An 18411-nucleotide genomic window follows, 5' to 3' on the forward strand; every position below is an offset into this window, starting at 1 on the left:
CCATGCTCTTCTGTTGCTAGTTGTTTTACCTTCAGTTCGAGTTGAATAAACCCCTCATTTTTGCACCCTACTTAGTTGCTTCTCATTGCCTTGTTGGTCCTCCTTCGCAGTGACATCACTGACTACTCATTTCCTCGATTGTATTTTTAGTTGTGCTGATCTGTGGCATTGCTCTACAAATACAATAGTACTGTATGAGTAGAAGCCAGAGGGAAGAGCAGTCATCTGGTCCTCACGTCACCAGACCTTCGTATTAGTCAACATCCTTCTCAACACAGAACATTCCAGACGGCTTGACCCGTACATTAAACACAGCAGGCTGATAAGAGGCTCCACCACCTCGGTCCTGTTGCTCAGTCGATGCTATCTCTTTCACGGATAAGTTAATGATTGGTAGCCAACCGGGTCCCTGTGACCTCTTCCCAGAATGCAGTGTACCTGTACACGTAAGAACAGTAAGTATGGCCAAATCATGTTTTCAGATGCAGTTTCTTGTTAACTGTGTTGGAACAGTAAAGAACACTCATACCTTTGTATGCATGTAACCAGTTCACCACAGTGTCATTTTTATTCCGAACAGACCATAAATCCATAACTGTGTTATCTTGTAGTGGTTCCCCCAGAGAGCTGACTAATCATTCTAGAAGCTTCTCAGGGCTCAGGGTTGGACCCAGCTGCTGCTGAGCCAGGGAAAACAGACCTCTCAGCTTCCACTTCTTCCTACCTGCCGCTCCTCTCCTTCTCCCCCCCCCCCCCGCCACCTTCTCCTACCTGCCCCTCCTCACATCCCTGACCACCTCTCCTCCTCCCCCACCTCCTCTTCTTCCCCTTCATCTTCCCTCCATATTCCTCTCAATTGCCCCCCCACCTCTTATCCCCCCCATGTACTTCAGATACTCTTGGAATAATGTTTGTGCTAAAAATTACAGAAAAATATTTATTTATTTATTTATAAATGGTTCATGAAACATACAGCAAATTTCTTCAAATCTTCTTTTTTCTTTTTTTACATAAAATAATGCCATCGGATGGAATAGTAAGAGACAAGGCACTTCTACCAGGCAACAGAAACGCAGAGTAAACGGAGAGGTCAGTCCTATAGATCATTTAAATCGAATGATCTCCTGGGTTGCCATTCGAATGAGCTCATTGAAGTCAAACTGAATGTACTTCCTCCAATAGCGTCGGTCCCTGCCGTACACCTGGGCAGGGTAACAGGGACTTCCTGTGGAGGAAGAGCGCACACAGTCAACACTGTCCCCTGCAGATCAGGAGTCAACACCGCAGAAGAGGGGAGAGGGGAGAGGAAAGTGGAGGAGGGGAAAGAAAGAGGGAAAGAAGGGGAGAAGATGAGGAGGAGGACAGGAAGAGAAAAGAGGAGAAGAAGAGAGGAGGCGATGGAAGACACTAGAGAGGACAGAAGAGAAGAGAGCAAAACAGGAAAGGGGAGAACGAGAGGAGGGGGGGAGGACTGACCAATCCCGTGCAGGATTCTGGCCACGGCTCTCCCTGAGAACTTCTCATCGCTCCGATTGGCCAGAAAACTCCGGATGTCAGCTCTGATCTGCTCCTCCCAGTCCTGCAACTGGACGACAAACACAAACAAATAATCAACACACAAACGTCACACGGCAATGTATGTGTGCATGATGTATGTACAAAGTACACGTATGTGTGTGAGTGTGTGTGTATATGACCCCCAGGTGACCCAGCCCAGCTATTACTGGCCTTCCCTTACCAGTGAAGGCGGCGACTGTGTGTGTGTGTGAGTGTGTGAGCGTGTCAGTATGTGTCAGTGTGTGTGTGCATATACACGTCAGTGTGTGTGTGTGAGCGTGTGAGCTTGTCAGTATATGTGTCAGCGTGTGTGTGCATATACACATCAGTGTGTGTGTGTGAGCGTGTGTGTGTGAGCGCGTGTACCTTGTGATTGCTGGCCTCCAGCTCATCAGCAACCTGCAGGGTGAGGTCCATCTCCCTCCTCCTGTTGAAGTATTCCCCCAGCAGAGTCTTGAGCTGCTGGCTGCTGCCCTGCTCCGGCTCACAGCAGCTCACGCTGCGGAACGCCACACTGCTCACACACACACACACACACACAGTACTTAAGCATACGTGTGCTTTCACGTGTCTATGTGTGTCTGTAAGATAAAGTCTGTAGGAGAGTTGGTCTAAACCCACTAAAACCTATAGGTCCTATTACATCCTAAAGGACTCATTAGAACCCAGAGAAGAAATTTGAACCTGGAGAAGCCATTAGAACTTAGATGACTCCTCAGAACCTTGAGAACCAAGATACGTGGCTATCTAAGTGTGTGTGTGTGTGACCTGCGGAAGGCGTTGAAGCAGGCTGACAGCTGGTAGAGCTGGGTCTTCTCCTGGGCGAGCACACGGCCATGCAGGAAGTTACACACGCCATCCATCTCCTCAGGAAGCAGGTCGCCATAGGAACGGAAGTGGAAGGAGAGCTTGGAGAACTCCACCAGGACTCCGCCCCGACCGGAACCTGGGGGAGGGATGGTGAGGAGGAACACACGCGCATATACACATGAACACACACAATCTCACACAGATATACACACACACACAAACGCAAGCCCAGAGGAGTGAGAGGAGTGAGAGGATCTCAGTCTCGCACAAACTCTCTCACACACACACACACACTCACTCTTTGACACACACTCCTTCATTCACGATGCACTCACACACACACACACACACACACAAACACCAACTCTCACACACACACACACACACTCACCGCTCCATTGCAGCTGTCGGATTCCTCTCTTCACCAGGGGCAGCTGCCATCCCATAGTGTCAGCTACCTCGACGACATCAAACTCCACCGAATCATAAGCCTCCACACGCTCACCTGCAATGCGCTTCCTTGCCAAAACCACGGCAACTGGAGGGCAGCTACCAAGGAAACAACACACCAGCATCAGTAACCCCCCAACACACACAACCTGATACACTGTAGATATAGCATCTGGTTTTGTATCTATAAGATGTGATCTGCCAATAGCAGGGGTCCGGGCAGGACATGTGACGTACATCTTGGTGAGTGTGCGTAAGTGGGCGGGTCCTCCGTAGCACACCAGCCTACAGGAGGACAGCGTGGGGTGAAGAAGCTCCACCCACTGCTGAGGATGCAGCTCCAGGTAGCAGAGCAGAGTCTCCAGGCCTGACACAACATTCAGGCATTAATATACTGTACTAATGCTAGTACTAAGCAATCCTACAGGTAGGACTGTGTTTAAGGTGTATTGTGGTATAGTTAATATGTAGCTGGGGTGTAGTTAGGCTGCAAAGGTGCAGCTAAGGTGTAGTTAGAGTGTAAGTGGGTGTTGTTAAAGTGTATTTGAGGTACAGACCCTCCTCTGTGATGTCCAGAGTCTCTACCGTCTCCGCTATGGGGATGGCCCTCTCATGGGTGTGACACACTCTTGCGCTCGGCCAATCAGCCCCTCTGCATGCTTCCTCTTCCACCACCTTTGACCTATCAACATCTTGCTCTGCATGCTCCGCTTCCTGGTTCTTTAGAGGATCATCCCCGGACTCCTCCGCCCTTGGTCCCCCGTCTGGTGGGAGATGGGCTGGTCCACCTTTGTCCTCAGCAGGCTGACTGGACGGCTCCTCCTGCCCCGCGGGGGGGAGTTCCTCTACTGCCTGGTCACACATGTCCATCATCTCCACCAGCTCTCTGTCCTCAACATCCTGCAACACCACAGAGGAGAGAGAGAGAGGGGGGGGGGAGTAGAAAGGGGGGAGGGCAGAGAAGGGAAGGGTGAGGGTGAGGAAGAGTGCAGGGAGAGGACAGAGAGGGAGAGAGATGGAAAAGAGAGTGGGGAGAGACGGGGAAGGAAAGGAGAGAGGAATGAAGACAGAGAGCCAGGTGTAAGGAGAAGAGAGGTGAGAGAGAAAGAGGGGTGAGAAGAGAAGACAGACGGAAATAAAGGTTGGTCCTGAACCACAGACCATGGCTCCTTGAATGCTGCCGTGGGAAGGGGAGTGTTACCCTGGCGATCTCTTGCTGCTTGCGGTGAATCTGTCGACATTTGCAAGCGGGGAAGGTCTTCTGCACCAGCCTCTTGATGGAGTAGTAGTCCACCGTGTCAGAGTAGATGTGTCTCCTCAGCTCATGGAGGTCTCCGCCCTGAAACACATCTGGTTAATTACTGACTCAATATTTACTCACTAGCTAGCATACTTTTAAGTAACTAAGTCGCCTTTGCGTCTATCACCTTACTATCTTTCTGGTTCACTAACTTACTAGCTAACTGTCTCGCTAGCTAACAATCTTGCTAAATAGCTTGCTAGCTAACTCACTCGCTCACTCACTAGCTAACCAGTAACCAACTAGCTTTCAAGCTAACTAGCTAACCACCTAGCTATCTGGGTCACTAGCAAACAAGCGGTGAACTCTGACCTCCGGGTCTAGGAAGAGGTGACAGTGAGCTGGATGGCCGTCTCGCCCCGCCCTGCCGATCTCCTGCACGTAGCTCTCAAAGCTCTTGGGCATGTTGTAGTGCACAATGCCGCGCACGTCCGACTTGTCCAGCCCCATTCCGAAAGCTACCGTGGCAACTACCACGCGCAGCTGGCCACACATGAAGTTGTTCTGGACGCGGCGGCGCTCGCTAGCCGACATGCCTGCGTGGTACGACTCTGCCATCCACTTCAGAGGCTTACGAATCTTCTTCCTGGCTGGGAGACAGGACACATTTACCACACCACACTGGCTGGAGACACACTTAACCCTGCTGGCTGGAGACACACTTAACCCTGCTGGCTGGAGACACACTTAACCCTGCTGGCTGGAGACACACTTAACCCTGCTGGCTGGGGACACACTTAACCCTGCTGGCTGGAGACACACTTAACCCTGCTGGCTGGGGACACACTTAACCCCGCTGGCTGGAGACACACTTAACCCTGCTGGCTGGTAACACACTTAACCCTGCTGGCTGGACACACACTTAACCCTGCTGGATGGAGACACACTTAACCCTGCTGGCTGGGAGACAGGACAGAGTCATCAATAAACAACACTAACACTACACAACTGTTTCTGACCTGCCCCAGCCCCCAACTAAGCCTCAGTCTCTAACTAAGTCCCAGTCCCCAGCCTCAGGCCCATCTCAGGCCACTAACCCAGAGCTTTCTTCTTCTTCTCCACAGGGTTATGCTCCAGGCTGGTGGTCTTGGCTGCCTCCCTCAGCAGCACCCCCTGCAGGCAGGTCCTGAGCAGTGCAGCGATGCGGCCCGTCTCCTCCCGCCGGGTGCAGTACACGATGATGGAGTCCAGACAGCCAAAGCGCTCCCCCTTCAGCAGACACACCAGGGCCTGCACACAAACACGGCCCGTTACAGCTGCCACACTGGGGCTGGTCAGGTCAGGTCTTGTTGTGGTTGAGTCAGGTTAGCGAGGTAGCTAGCTATCTAACAAACAACAGCTAACAAAAAGATGTCTCCGGGGTGTGTTGAACTTGCTTTGTCATATGGGCCTCTGGTCCTTGTCATGGTATTGGTGGTTGTGTTATGGTGGTGTGGTGGTCATGGTTACCTGGTCCTTGTCGCGGTCGGTGGATACAGAGAGCAGCAGGTTGTTGGGCACGGCGTCGGAGCGGATGGAGATGCCGTCGCGGTCGGAGATGTCGAGGTGGCGCGCGATGTCCTGCGCAGTGGAGAGCGTGGCGGTGGCCGTCAGACCCAGCAGGCAGCGCACGCCCAGACGATCCCTCAGGACCTGACACACACACACGCGCGGACGCACACACACACGTTAACTCACGGCGACCTGATTGTTGCCTGTCGTCTTTTACATTTCATGACTTTCATTGAAGACAAACTTCCAAATTTTTCAGATGATCCCAAATATGACATTAAAGAAAATATTTTCCTGGATTTACGGAAAATCCTGGAAATAATGAGGTGGAACTCCGGCAAAGACCCAATCCTAGTAGCTGCCCCCCCCCCCAGCTACCTTGCAGAGGCCGAGGGAGCAGGGTCTGAAGTTGGGAGGGTTAGAAGGGTGAGGATTAGGGTTAGAGTTGATAGTATTAGGGTGCAGGTCGGGGTTAGTCGCAGCAGAGTTAGGGTTAGCAGTGTTCCTTGCAGGCGCTCCCTGACCTTGCAGAGGCGGAGGTAGCAGGGTCTGAAGTTGTGGGACCACTCAGAGACGCAGTGGGCCTCGTCGATGCAGGCGAAGGCCACCGGGGGCAGCAGCTCGGCGGGGGGCAGGCTGTGCCCGCCCACCAGGGCCTCTGGAGACAGCAGCAACACATGCACCTCGCCAGCCTTCACCTGGGCAGGGAGAGCACACAACACAGCCTCAGCACACACAACACAGCCTTGGAACACATAGCTAGGCTTAGAACCTGTGCTTAGAACATGGGAAGACAGACTGTTAATCCGGCACGCAAGCTTAGAATTGTATTTCCCGTGCATATTGCAAAGCTGCAATAACAGGAATATATCAAGTATGGTGCCGCAAAAGAAACGTCATATCTCAAGTACGATATCAAACTATGTCATGGGTACAGTCTCTTGTAAGACAGTGGTAGAACAGGATCTCAAACACAAGGTAGTAACACAGACTTGGAACCTGGAACACAAGGTAGAATCCAAAACACAGGCTTAGAACGACAAACACTGTCTTATAACAATAAAACCCAAGACTCGAACCCAGAGCACAGGCTTAAAGTCCAGAACCCAGGATGGAACCCAGAACCGGTACCTCACCTTTTCTATGGCTGCATCTCTCTGTTTCTGGGACATGTTGGAGTGGATGCATGCTGCCTTCAGGTTGCCTGGTAGACCAGACAGCTGAACACACACACACACACACACACAAACACCACTTTTAGCAGATGCCTTTATCCAAAACATCATCCAAACAGTGGATGCCAGAACGTCCAATATAGGAGAGACCAAATGAGACCAGAGGAAAGAGGAGAGACCAGAAGGGAGCAGGTGTTACCTGGTCGTCCATGAGAGAGACCAGAGGGGACACCACCAGTGTGATGCAGGTGGAGCGCTGGGCGTAGAGCAGCGCAGGCAGCTGGTAGCACAGAGACTTCCCCATCCCTGTAGACAACACCACGAGGGTGGACTGACCTGCACACACACAGTATATATATATATATATATGATGTATAAGAGATGTAAATGTAATGTAAATGTAAGAGGAGTGAGCAGACTGGGAGCAGAGCGGTGAGGGGTGCAGTACCTGACAGGATCCTCATGATGGAGCTCTCCTGTCCTGGTCTGAAGCTCTGGTACCCCAACATCTTCAGAGCATCATACACCTCCGGAGGGGCCGCTGAACACACACACACACACACACACTGCTTTAAAAGTCATCTGTGTGTGGTGTGTGGGTGTGGGTGTGAGAGAGAGAGCGATACTGTGTATGTGTGCGTGTATGCGTTAGTGTAATAGATACCGTATGTGCGTGTATGTGTGCGTATATATATATCTGTGTGTGTGTGTGTGTGAGTGTGTGTACTCCTACCCTGCACCTGCCCGTCCTCCCCCAGGCTGTAGAGGGGCTCCACAGGGGGAGGGGGGGCCGGCCGCTCGTAATCTGGTCTGATGACGTTGAGCAGAACCTCCCCTTCCTCATGCTGCTCCCCGACACTGGGGGGCACTGTGGGGACACACACACACACACACACAGAGAGGCACACTCTCAGTCCAATCAGACCACCGTGATGATGAGCATGCTGGTCGCAGGGGAGATCCTCCTACCGAGCGGCTCCGTGCGCAGGGTCCCCGTCGCCCTGGCAACCTCCTCCAGGGTGGGCAGCAGGAAGGGCTCCTCCTCCACAGGCTCCGCATCCGCCGCCGCTGCCACGGGGGGAGGGGCTACAAGGACGTCGCCGAGGGTTACCAGGTCAGCATCACTTTAGTGGGTAGAATGTTGCTGTGGCGTGTAGTATGTATCATGTTACTGTCGTATGTTATTGTGTTGCGATGGGTTTGAAAACAGCGGAGACTGGGAAGGAAGGAGGAGGGAGGGAGAGAGGGAAGGACGTAGGGAGGAAGGGAAGGAGAGTCGTGTGACCTCACCCGGCCCACGGCAGTCCCTGGACCAGTGGCCCGTCCCTCCACACTTGAAGCAGCTGTCGCCTTGACGACTGAACCCAGAGAACTTTCCTCTGCCCCGCCCCGTCACTCCTCCAAACCGCTCGCCCTTCAGCTGGAACTTCTGCATGTACATCTGCAACACACACACACACAGACACACAGGTTATAAGGTCAAGGGAGAATTGTGAACCAAACCCTGATGAAGTCCCACTCCAGTCCTCCCCCACCTGCTTGCGTAGAACTGCCCCTCTCAGAGCAAAGCCCTTCACATGGGACTTCTTCTTCAGGTTGATCCTCACAAAGTTCCCCTCCGAGTTCGGCCTGCAGACACACACCATCAGAATCCCGAACTGTGACGTCGTCAGCACTGTGACGTCAACAGCACTGTGACATCATTGGCATCTTGCCAGCACTGTGACATCATCAGCACTGTGACATCATCAGCACCCTGCCAGCACTGTGACATCATCAGCAGAACCCTGCCAGCACTGTGACATCATCAGCACTGTGACATCAGCAGCACCCTGCCAGCACTGTGATATCATCAGCACTGCGACACCATCACTGTGAAAGTTTTTACATATTTTATGTTTGTATCAAGACGTCTTCCATGACATGTCACTTGTTGGCATCATTAATTAAACCTGTGCTTGTAACTCAAATGTGTATTGGGATATACCAAACAGTATGGTGGTATGTGTGTTGAGACGTAACCTATGTGACAAATCCTGTTCAATGAGTGACATCATCCTTCTTACACAGAATCAGTGTAGGGGCACGATCAATACTGTGACATCATCAGTGTAGTGTCGTCGTCATGGTACCTGGGTTTGACTGGCTGGCTCACGCGGTTTCTGATCGCTCTGACGTCCTCCTCATCCACCTCCCCCAGCAGGTTCTCCTGGGGAACCTTGCGGGGAACCTTGGGTTCTACCTTCTCCGTGGCGTCCTCCTCGCTCACATCTCCTCCTGTCTTCTTTTTCAGCCTTGCGGCTGGTTTGGCTCCTCCCCTTGCGGCTGGTTTGGCTCCTTCCCCTGGTGGATCCTCGGTCTTCCTGGTCCTCCTCCTCTTCTTCTTCTTCCCCTCCTCCCCTTCGTCACCTGCCTCCTCCGCCGTCTCTCTCTCCTCCTCGGCTTCCCTCCTTCTCTTCCTTCCCTTCTTCTTTCCAGCCCTCCCATCCTGCCCAGATGGTTCCCCGTCGGGCTTCAGCCCTCCCCCCTCCTGCCCCCCCTCCTCCTCCTCCCATCTGTCAGTCTTCCTTGAGGTGGTGGGTGGTTTCCTGTTGTTGCTGGGGGAAATGTTTGCTATTTGAACCTGTTGCTCTCCTGGCTTCGCTCCATCTGCCTCCTCTGCAGCTCTGCCGGCCTGGGTGGAGCTAAGTGCAGAGGCTGTGATGTCGCCGGCCTGGATGGAGCTAAGTGTAGAGGTAGTGGTGCCGCCGGCCTGGGTGGAGCTAAGTGTACAGGCTGTGGTGCCGCCGGCCTGGGTGGAGCTAAGTGCAGACCGAGTGGGGGAGGAGCACAGTTGACTAAGGTTGCCCACCACAGGCTCCTCTCCATCCTCCACCTCCTTGAACACCTGACAGCGCTGCAGCCAGCCACGGTCCACATCAGACAGCCTGCAGCTGAGGGAGGGCCGTAGCAGCGGGGGCCCGCCCCCACCACGACCAGCCCATTGGCCCCACTCCCCTGGTCCGTCTAATGTAGGAGAGGGGGCTGGGCTGGGGGGTTGGAATAGAGGTAGCGGTTCAATAGGTTCTTCTGGTTGCTGTTGGGAGGGCAAGGAGGTGTTGACTGGCTGAAGTAGGGGGGCATCAGAGCTGGTCTTGGCCCAGGGTGAGGCTATAGGACTGGGACTGCCCTGGCCTGGATGATGCTCCTTCCAGGATTTTAAGGGAGTGAGACTAAGACCAGGACCAGAACCAAGACGAGGACCAGGACTACGACCAGGACCAAGACCAGGACTATGACAAGAACCAAGACCAGGACCAAGACGAGGACCAGGACTACGACAAGAACCGAGACCAGGACCAGGACTACGACCAGAACTAGGACCAGGACTGAGACCAAGACCAAGACCAGGAGTACGACCAGGAGTACGACCAGGAGTCAGGCTCTTCCTCAGAGACACAGGTCTCTCCTACAGACAATAAGACAAGGCATTCATAACTGTAACATCGTTTGAACATTGAACATTTGAACATCATCTGCATAGCTTTCGGCTGGAGTGGCTAGGCTGAATTCCTGGAACCTATCGTGGTACTGGGTTCACATCCCTACCGTGGTACTGGGTTCACATCCCTACCGTGGTACTGGGTTCACATCCCTACCTTGATGAGGCCTCCCAGGTTGGTCTTGAGCTTCATGCCATAGTACTGGGCAGAGGCCTGGAGGGACTCGCGGTCCTGGGGGGTGAGGGAGGGGGCAGACGCCGGCAGGCTGCCACGGTTCAGGAAGGACCCCCAGCTGTCTGTCTCCTGGACACACACACACAAACACACAATTACACTGTTGTCAGAACTAGCAGTTGCAAAAACAAACCAGCCAACCAGACAGGAGAGCCTGCTGTGTAGCTTAGAGGCTGTCATACACAGATACAGCCACAGTACCTTCTCTGCTGCAGGCTGAGGCTGGGGCTGGGGCTGGGGCTGAGGCTGGGTTTGGGGCTGGGTTTGGGGCTGGGTTTGGGGTCCATGCTCCTGGTTCTGGTTCTCCTTGTTAAGCTTCAGACTCTTGTACTCTTTATAAAGCTCTAGAACAGAAACACTCGCTCAGAACCACAGAAAAAAACCCACACAGCACCTTCCACAGCAAAACACCCACATGCTCCTGTGAAGCAGGAGAACGATCCTACTCCCTTCATCTCAGCCAGAGAAAACACTTAAACACTAATTATTCCAACTGGACATAGGCTTAACTTGTAGTTTGGTAGATAGATTGGTTGGTTTGATTTTCTATTTATTCAGAGAACATCCCTTTTTAGCTTTGTTGATCTCGAATGAGTCTAGAAACTGTTGCATTGCATTGTTGTTGTTGTTGCCTGTCCTTCTGTCCTTGTGATAAATTAAGAAATAGTGAATGCTAAAGGCCACAAAGGTCTTTGTGAGAACTGATCATTTTGGAACTCATATAAATTATTAGGAGAGGGGTTCCCTTTATTTGCTTGCCCCCCATAGTGCAGGGCCCTAACCTTTACCACCAACCCTGCTCCATGACAACATAGCCTGACTCACTCCTGGTCTCCTCTGGGGCTCCATCGATGTCCTCCTGAGGCCAGACAACAGAAGAGAGGCGAGAAGGGAGAGGAGAGGGCGAGGGGAGAAGAGGAGGGAGAGAGGGAGACAGTGATGGGGAGGATAAGCGTGTAGATGGGACTGTAAAGCCTGCATAAATAAAGCATTTTATATACAGAAGGCCTAATTGAGTTATAGTAGCATTACATGCTGTCTAGACACTACATAGGCGCTTTCACCAGTCATGTTAATATGAGGTTCGTAACTCTCTACCTTATTCGGTTTCCTCTTGTGTTCTTTCAGGAACTTCTGTTCCCAGTTCTTCAGAAGAATCTTCACGTCATTATTGCGATCCATCTCGGCACCTCTGGTCACCTGACCGGGCTGACAATGCGGTTGTCGGCATGTAAACGTTTAAACGTTTAAAGCCAGATTAATACTTTAATTATATTATTTTAGCCAGCGTTCAAACATGAAGCACTATCAATTGTTGACAGTTGTAGCGCGCGCTGTGGATGTGACGTAGAACAATTTCACCAATCCGGCGGAACTAAAGTTTTCACAACGAATCAGAAACCAATACAGTTTTACATGGCGGAAATGTTTGTGTAATCTGTAATCCCATTGGATCCATGGAACGTCACTCAAATACTATCACGGAAGGAGCAACAGCATGGCTACAAGCGTGTGAGAGAAGGTAAGTGTTTTTCATAATACGTGTCTGATTAACGTTAGAAAAGTTAGAATGACGCCCTGTATACGTTAATGGTATTGTTCACTACTTAAATTCAACCGTTTTTTAATCGTACGTTAGAAACTAGGACAGTGTGAGTCCTTATGCGTTTTGCCATTCTCAGGAAATATATTAGGCATTATATTACTGTTTACAGTTCATTCTATTACTACTATTCTAGTACTATTTCATAATACAGGCTCTGTATACATTCAATACATTGTTATTTTGAGGTGTATTCTAAATGGTAGAGAGTTCATCTGTACGTGATGTTGTATGGATGTACTCATGGATATCTCTATCCTAGGTGTTGTAGCTCATCCTGGTTCAGTGTAGACCTGCACCAGTGTAGACTGTCCTGCGCACAGACGTGACCCAGACAGGACTAACCAGTCGGCCATGTTGAGTGAGGGCAAGGCAGGAGAGCTCCTCTCATTCCTGGGCACAGACACCCGCCCAGACGTGAAAAGCCACGCTACCGGCTACCTGCTGGGCCTCTCAGGATCCAGGGATGGCTGCCGCAGCCTCCGCTCCCAGCCCCAGCTCCTCCGCGCCCTCCGCGTCCTGACCTCCGACCCCTCCATCGCCATAGCGAAGGACTGCTTCCACGCCCTGGTCAACCTCTCTGCCGACGAGACGCTGCACCAGGTGCTGCTGTCGGACCAGGACTTCCTGCCGCCGCTGCTGCGTAACCTGTTCGACCCCTCCTTCCTGTTCTCGGACCGCGTGAGCACCATCCTCACCAACCTGTCCCGGCACCGGCCCAGCTGCGGGCCGGTGCTGCAGGCCGTGCAGCGGCAGGAGGGGGGTCTGGCTGGGCTGGTGGAGCTCTTCTGCTCCGAGGGCCCCCAGCAGGCGGCCCCTCTGCACTACCTGGGGCCACTGCTGTCCAACCTCTCCCAGCTGCCCGAGACCAGGACCTTCCTACTGGACCAGGACAGGTGCCCAGGCGCAGCACACGCGCCTCACATACACGCTTGTGTTCGTTACACAAGCATACACGCGTTTACACGCGCATGACGTACGTCCGCGTATCGAGCTGTGATGATCTCTCCCTGCAGGTGTGTGATCCAGAGGCTCCTCCCCTACACGCAGCACGACTCCGCCATCAGACGAGGGGGCGTGATTGGTACACTGAGGAACTGCTGCTTTGACCACGGTGAGTCGACAACCTACTCGCTCGCTCGTTCGCTCACTCACTCAGTAACTCACTCACTCGCCCACTCACTCACCTGTTCTGCCCTCCCCCTGTAGCCCACCATGAGTGGTTGCTAGGCGACGCGGTGGACATCCTGCCCTTCCTGCTGCTCCCGCTGGCGGGGGGGGAGGAGCTTAGCGAGGAGGAGAACGATGCGCTGCCCGCCGACCTGCAGTACCTGCCGGAGGACAAGCAGAGGGAGGACGACCCCGACCTGAGGACCATGCTGCTGGAGACGCTGCTGCTGGTGGGGCTGCACGCGTCACATGACCACGCAGTACCATATATGGAGCTGCACGCATCAAATGACCACGCAGCACCATATATGGAGCTGCACGCATCACATGACCACGCAGCACCAGATATGGAGCTGCACGCATCACATGACCACGCAGCACCATATATGGAGCTGCACGCATCACATGACCACGCAGCACCATATATGGAGCTGCACGCATCACATGACCATGCAGCACCATATCACATTACCATATATGGAGCACAACATGACTATATACCATATATCGACATATAAATTGATATTTTCTCTTACTGTGATTTGTGTAACACGGAGACTAACTCCTCCCGGCTTAACCCAAACAGCTCACAGCCACCAAACATGGCCGGCAGGTGATGAAGGATGTTTATCCCATCATGAGAGAGTTCCACAAGTGGGAGAAGGAGCCTCAGGTGGTGTCAGCCTGTGAAAAGCTGGTCCAGGTAACACACACTCACACACGCGCCTTCACACACACGCGCCTTCACACACACGCGCCTTCACACACACGCGCCTTCACACACACGCGCCTTCACACACACGCGCCTTCACACACACGCGCCTTCACACACACGCGCCTTCACACACACGCGCCTTCACACACACGCGCCTTCACACACACGCGCCTTCACACACACGCGCCTTCACACACACGCGCCTTCAAACACACGCGCCTTCACACACACGCGCCTTCACACACACGCGCCTTCACACACACGCGCCTTCACACACACGCGCCTTCACACACACGCGCCTTCACACACACGCGCCTTCACACACACGCGCCTTCACACACACGCGCCTTCACACACCTGGCCTTCACACACACGCGCCTTCACACACACGCGCCTTCACACACACGCGCCTTCACACACACGCGCCTTCACACACACGCGCCTTCACACACACGCGCCTTCACACACACGCGCCTTCACACACACGCGCCTTCACACACACGCGCCTTCACACACACGCGCCTTCACACACACGCGCCTTCACACACACGCACCTTCACACACACGCACCTTCACACACACGCACCTTCACACACACGCACCTTCACACACAGACATACATACATTTCTGTTTTATTGACAAACCGTTAAAGTTAAGAAAATAATCGAAAGTGGAAGGCACCTGATGTGAGAAAAACTCGGGAAGAGCGGAATCTGATATGTGATGTGTCATGTGGTGACTTGGGTTATGTGCTCTATACCGATGTCATAATCATCAGTCTGTCTGGCTAGATCATTTCCAGCACAGTGCACTAGGGTGCCGCGCTCCCTGGTGGCGGAAATTGATTTTGGATTTGTCTTTTTTAAATAAATATTTTAAAAAAAATCAATAATGATGTATTTGAAGTATGTGTTTGAATTGAAGAATTGTGTGTAACATAGGCAAAATCATTTTGTTTGTTTGATTTTGGTGTGCCACCCCAAGATTTGCTGTGGACCCATCTGGCCACCCCTATCAACATTTCGCTACTGCTAACTGTTTCCTCTTCCACTTCCTGCATTTTCTGTCCTCAGGTGCTGATTGGGGACGAGCCAGATGAAGGGATGGAGAACCTGATGGAGGTGGAGATCCCAGCAGAGGTGGAGGAGAAGCTGAAGGACGCAGATATTAAAGAGGAAGAGCAGATGAAGAGAGAGGAGGAAGAACTGCAGAAAAAGCAAGCGGAGGAAGAGGAGCGAGAGGAGGAGGAGAGATTGAGAGGAGGAGGAGGTGAAATAGAGAACAGGAGGAGAGAGGGAGGACTGGAGGAGAGAGAACAAGAGGAGGAGAGGTAAAGAGGAGAGGGAGGACTGGAGGAGATTCGGATGGACGGAAGACACAACCCTACTTCTGTTTAACAGAACGCATAACCACCAAGTCAATGACCTCCGTGGGACCTCTTTAACACATCAGACACAGTTGTAGTTCCAGACCAGAAATCCACATTTATTAAAAATAAACGTTTCATTTAGTTTTCACAGTGTGTTAGTGTGTCCACGGCTGGCTCTTTAGCCAGGAAGGTGTGTGCGTGTAGGTGTGTGTGTGTTCAGCCAGTGGAGGGCGTTCTGAGACAGTTCTTGGCATAGCCGTCGTCCATCTTGCCGGCCTGGCCTCTCGACCTCACCTCCTTGGCGGAGCCCGGCTTCCGGAAGTTGGGCAGGTTGTGGAAGGGGCGGGGCTGGGAGGGGGGGCGAGGTTGGCGGGACACGAACAGGCGCGTGGGGGACACGGAGGGGGGCTGAGGGGGGCGCAGCAGCAGACGACAGGCGGTCACGCGGGGGGGCTTGCGGTGGGAGGGCTCCGCCCGTCCACCGTCAGGGGGCGGGGGGGCGAGGGGCGGGCCGCTTCGTAGGCTGGGGTGGCGGCGGGTGGGTGACGGCGGGGGAACGTGTCCTAAGTGGCATGAATGACCTTTCACTCCACCCCGCGACAGCACCATACCTGGAGGGGCAGAACACAGGAAGTACACCTCATACACAGGAACAGGAAACCACAGGGCTACCAACAGACAGGTAACGCTAGCAGAAAGACGAGTAACGCTAGCACAGACAGGTAGCGTTAGCAGACAGATGGGTAACGCCAGCAGACAGGTATGCACGTTCACCTGGGAGCACCTGGTCATCTTTGTGCTGCCTGGCCGAGGCCCCGGACCTATCGGGGCACTCGTGGCTCCGGCTGGTGATGTCACTCTTGGTGGGGCGGAGCTTGTGCAGCAGGTTGGTGGGGGGGAGGAGCCAGGGGTGTGTGTTCACCTGGCTGAGAGGCAGCCGGCAGGAGGGCTGCCACTGCAGCAGCTTCCTGATCAGGTCCTGTACACCTAAACACACACACACATACCTATACACACACAGGGTTGCACGGTATACTAGTACTAGAAAGGTGTCGTAAAAAGACGAAGACTTTAGAAGGCACACACACACACGCCCAGACCGACCCACACACATGTTTTAAAATCAGATACACACACATAGGCCCAGACCAGACACACACACACATAGGCCCAGACCAGACACACACACGCCCAGACCAGACACACCCACAGTGTGTGTTACCTGAGGAGACGGGGGTCTGGAAGGTGAGGTTCTGCTGCTGCAGTTTCTTGGGGTGTTTCTCCTGGTACGGAAGCTTCCCAGTTACCATGGCAAACAGGATCACCCCCCTGGACACACAGCAGGTAGCTAGAGGCAGGCTGGTTGGGTGTGTGTGTGTGTCTGGTGAATGTGTGTGTGTGTGTACTCACAGACTCCAGAGGTCAGCCTGTTCTCCGTTGTACTTGCGTGAGAGCAGGATCTCTGGAGCCGTATAAGCCACAGAGCCACAGAACGTGTTCATCAGGGCTCTCCTGTCACTCGAGTGGTTGGCAAAGCCAAAGTCTGGCGGCAAGACACACACACATATACACACCGCATAAACACTCACATGCACACACACGTACCAGACACAACACCACGCCACAAACCCATCATCTAACCAGTGCCTCTTCACTACCTTGTACGAGCTAGGAGATGAAGCGAGAGGGGCTTGCGTACCTGTCAGTTTGACGAAGCCCTGCTCGTCCAAAAGAATGTTCTCACACTTCAAGTCTCTGAAGAGGAAGAGGAAATTATGGAATTGGACCTGCACCTGGAACTTGTGGACTATAAAGTAGTTGTTGCCGTGATTGCTAGTGCTTAGTTACCAGCAACTGATTAGTTGGGTGGTTAGTAGGTTGAATTAATATCGTTACTTAAGTACTATGTGGATCACAACCATGTGGTTGGTTCTATGTGGTTTGCAGAACAGTTAGTTCTGACTTCAAAATCTGATTTGGTTGTGATTATCTGTAATCGAACTGTGAAATGTTTCCCGGGGGGACAATATCCAATACCAACAAAACCTTTTCAAAGTTCAATTAGAGATATGGATGCGCCTCCCAACGGATGGTCAATAAATGCGTTAATTAACGTGATACAATTCACTGCATCTGTATGGAAAATAAAGTATTCACTTTATATTGTCTTGCTGCTAGTCAGCTAGCATTTCATTTATAGTCTGAAAGAAACCCTTTGAAACAATACCTGTGTACTATGTGGCTGTTGTGGCAGTGCATGACAGCGTTGACGATCTGTTTGAAGACCCTGCGCGCCTCATCCTCGCTGAGGCCAGGGCTGCCCTTGCTGCGGGACACGGCGTTGATGTGTTCCAACAGATCTCCCCGCAGCGCCAGCTCCAGAACCAGGTAGAACCGCAGCGGGGAGCGGAACACGTCATACAGCTGGATCTGAGACCCGGAAAACAGCCATGATCAACCAGCATCCTGTGCGCGCGCACCTGTGTGTGTGTGTGTGCGTCTGCTCTCACCACTCCAGGGTGTCTGTAAGTGGCATTCAGGGCGTAGATTTCTCTATGGAGGAACTTTTGGGAATATTCTGGAGGAGTGTCATTTATGGAGATGATCTTGATGGCCACCTGACAGACACAGGCAGACAGGAACACAGACCAAGAAACAGACAGACAGACAGACCAAGATCCAGACAGTCAACAGGCAAGCAAGCCGACCGGCAGATGATACGGATAGAGAGACAGACATGTAGACAGACAGGCAAACAGACTGATAGCGCAAACAGCATAGTGACTGTCCCACACTCTCTGGTACTCTACTCGATGGCGCTCTACTCAGATACTCTACTGGACTCAACTCAACTCTGTTCTACTCTACTGTGGTCTGTGGGTAGTGTACCATGTTGTGGTTCTTGCTGCGCAGGTCGTTGGCCAGCCTGTAGTTCTGGCAGATCTTGTTGGGAGTGGCGTATCCCAGGTAGACCTTGGAGAAGGCTCCAGCGCCAATCCTCTTAGCCGACAGCAGGTAGCCATTCTCCCTGCACTCCATTGCACGCTCATCAAT

At 52.7% G+C, this 18411-nt stretch overlaps 4 protein-coding genes across 4 annotated transcripts; 1 reads left to right on the forward strand and 3 right to left on the reverse strand.

Moving 5' to 3' along the window:
• Nucleotides 1-923: 923 nt before the first annotated feature.
• On the reverse strand, nt 924-11828 carry recql4 (RecQ helicase-like 4). The gene is made up of 24 exons (XM_047050594.1): nt 11598-11828; nt 11325-11358; nt 10701-10843; nt 10422-10568; nt 8916-10231; nt 8319-8412; nt 8074-8224; nt 7753-7869; nt 7517-7651; nt 7232-7324; nt 6983-7119; nt 6745-6828; nt 6133-6306; nt 5567-5749; nt 5155-5347; nt 4430-4707; nt 4019-4156; nt 3375-3717; nt 3055-3184; nt 2759-2916; nt 2326-2503; nt 1924-2071; nt 1477-1585; nt 924-1225 (listed from the first exon to the last, which is right to left on the reverse strand). Exons 1-24 carry the CDS (start codon nt 11679-11681, stop codon nt 1104-1106), a joined length of 4689 nt encoding a protein of 1562 aa, XP_046906550.1. The 5' UTR covers nt 11682-11828; the 3' UTR covers nt 924-1103.
• Nucleotides 11829-11963: 135 nt separating this feature from the next.
• hgh1 (HGH1 homolog (S. cerevisiae)) lies at nt 11964-15229 on the forward strand (the record flags this gene model as incomplete). The annotated part of the gene is made up of 6 exons (XM_047050595.1): nt 11964-12021; nt 12365-12998; nt 13119-13216; nt 13312-13502; nt 13859-13975; nt 15062-15229. Coding segments are annotated over exons 2-6 (1116 nt in total), but the record flags the coding sequence as incomplete, so codon positions are not given.
• A 41-nt stretch (nt 15230-15270) lies between these two features.
• On the reverse strand, nt 15271-16495 carry LOC124488138. Its single transcript, XM_047050669.1, has 2 exons — nt 16132-16495; nt 15271-15968 (listed from the first exon to the last, which is right to left on the reverse strand). Exons 1-2 carry the CDS (start codon nt 16469-16471, stop codon nt 15574-15576), a joined length of 735 nt encoding a protein of 244 aa, XP_046906625.1. The 5' UTR covers nt 16472-16495; the 3' UTR covers nt 15271-15573.
• LOC124488100 (testis-specific serine/threonine-protein kinase 5-like) lies at nt 16475-18396 on the reverse strand. The gene is made up of 7 exons (XM_047050596.1): nt 18247-18396; nt 17868-17975; nt 17585-17787; nt 17057-17112; nt 16768-16900; nt 16513-16686; nt 16475-16478 (listed from the first exon to the last, which is right to left on the reverse strand). Exons 1-7 carry the CDS (start codon nt 18394-18396, stop codon nt 16475-16477), a joined length of 828 nt encoding a protein of 275 aa, XP_046906552.1.
• Nucleotides 18397-18411: the final 15 nt, after the last annotated feature.

Source organism: Hypomesus transpacificus, unplaced genomic scaffold, assembly GCF_021917145.1.
Source record: "Hypomesus transpacificus isolate Combined female unplaced genomic scaffold, fHypTra1 scaffold_124, whole genome shotgun sequence".
Taxonomy (NCBI): domain Eukaryota; kingdom Metazoa; phylum Chordata; class Actinopteri; order Osmeriformes; family Osmeridae; genus Hypomesus; species Hypomesus transpacificus.

Bases quoted from the DNA above. Each gene is read 5' to 3' on its own strand.
- LOC124488138 (XM_047050669.1), bottom strand. From the start codon at position 16,471: ATGTGTGTGGGTCGGTCTGGGCGTGTGTGTGTGTGCCTTCTAAAGTCT. The intron at 15,969-16,131 runs GTGAACGTGCAT...CTGCCCCTCCAG, and splicing joins AGATGACCAGGTGCTCCCAG to GTATGGTGCTGTCGCGGGGT.
- LOC124488100 (XM_047050596.1), bottom strand. From the start codon at position 18,396: ATGGAGTGCAGGGAGAATGGCTACCTGCTGTCGGCTAAGAGGATTGGC. The intron at 17,788-17,867 runs GTGAGAGCAGAC...TCCGGGTCTCAG, and splicing joins CTTACAGACACCCTGGAGTG to ATCCAGCTGTATGACGTGTT. The intron at 17,113-17,584 runs GTATTGTTTCAA...CTTCCTCTTCAG, and splicing joins AACAGCCACATAGTACACAG to AGACTTGAAGTGTGAGAACA.
- recql4 (XM_047050594.1), bottom strand. From the start codon at position 11,681: ATGGATCGCAATAATGACGTGAAGATTCTTCTGAAGAACTGGGAACAG. The intron at 10,844-11,324 runs GTGAGTCAGGCT...TTTCTGTTCTAG, and splicing joins AGCCCCAGAGGAGACCAGGA to AGCTTTATAAAGAGTACAAG. The intron at 2,504-2,758 runs GTGAGTGTGTGT...TCCCTCCCCCAG, and splicing joins CCGACAGCTGCAATGGAGCG to GTTCCGGTCGGGGCGGAGTC.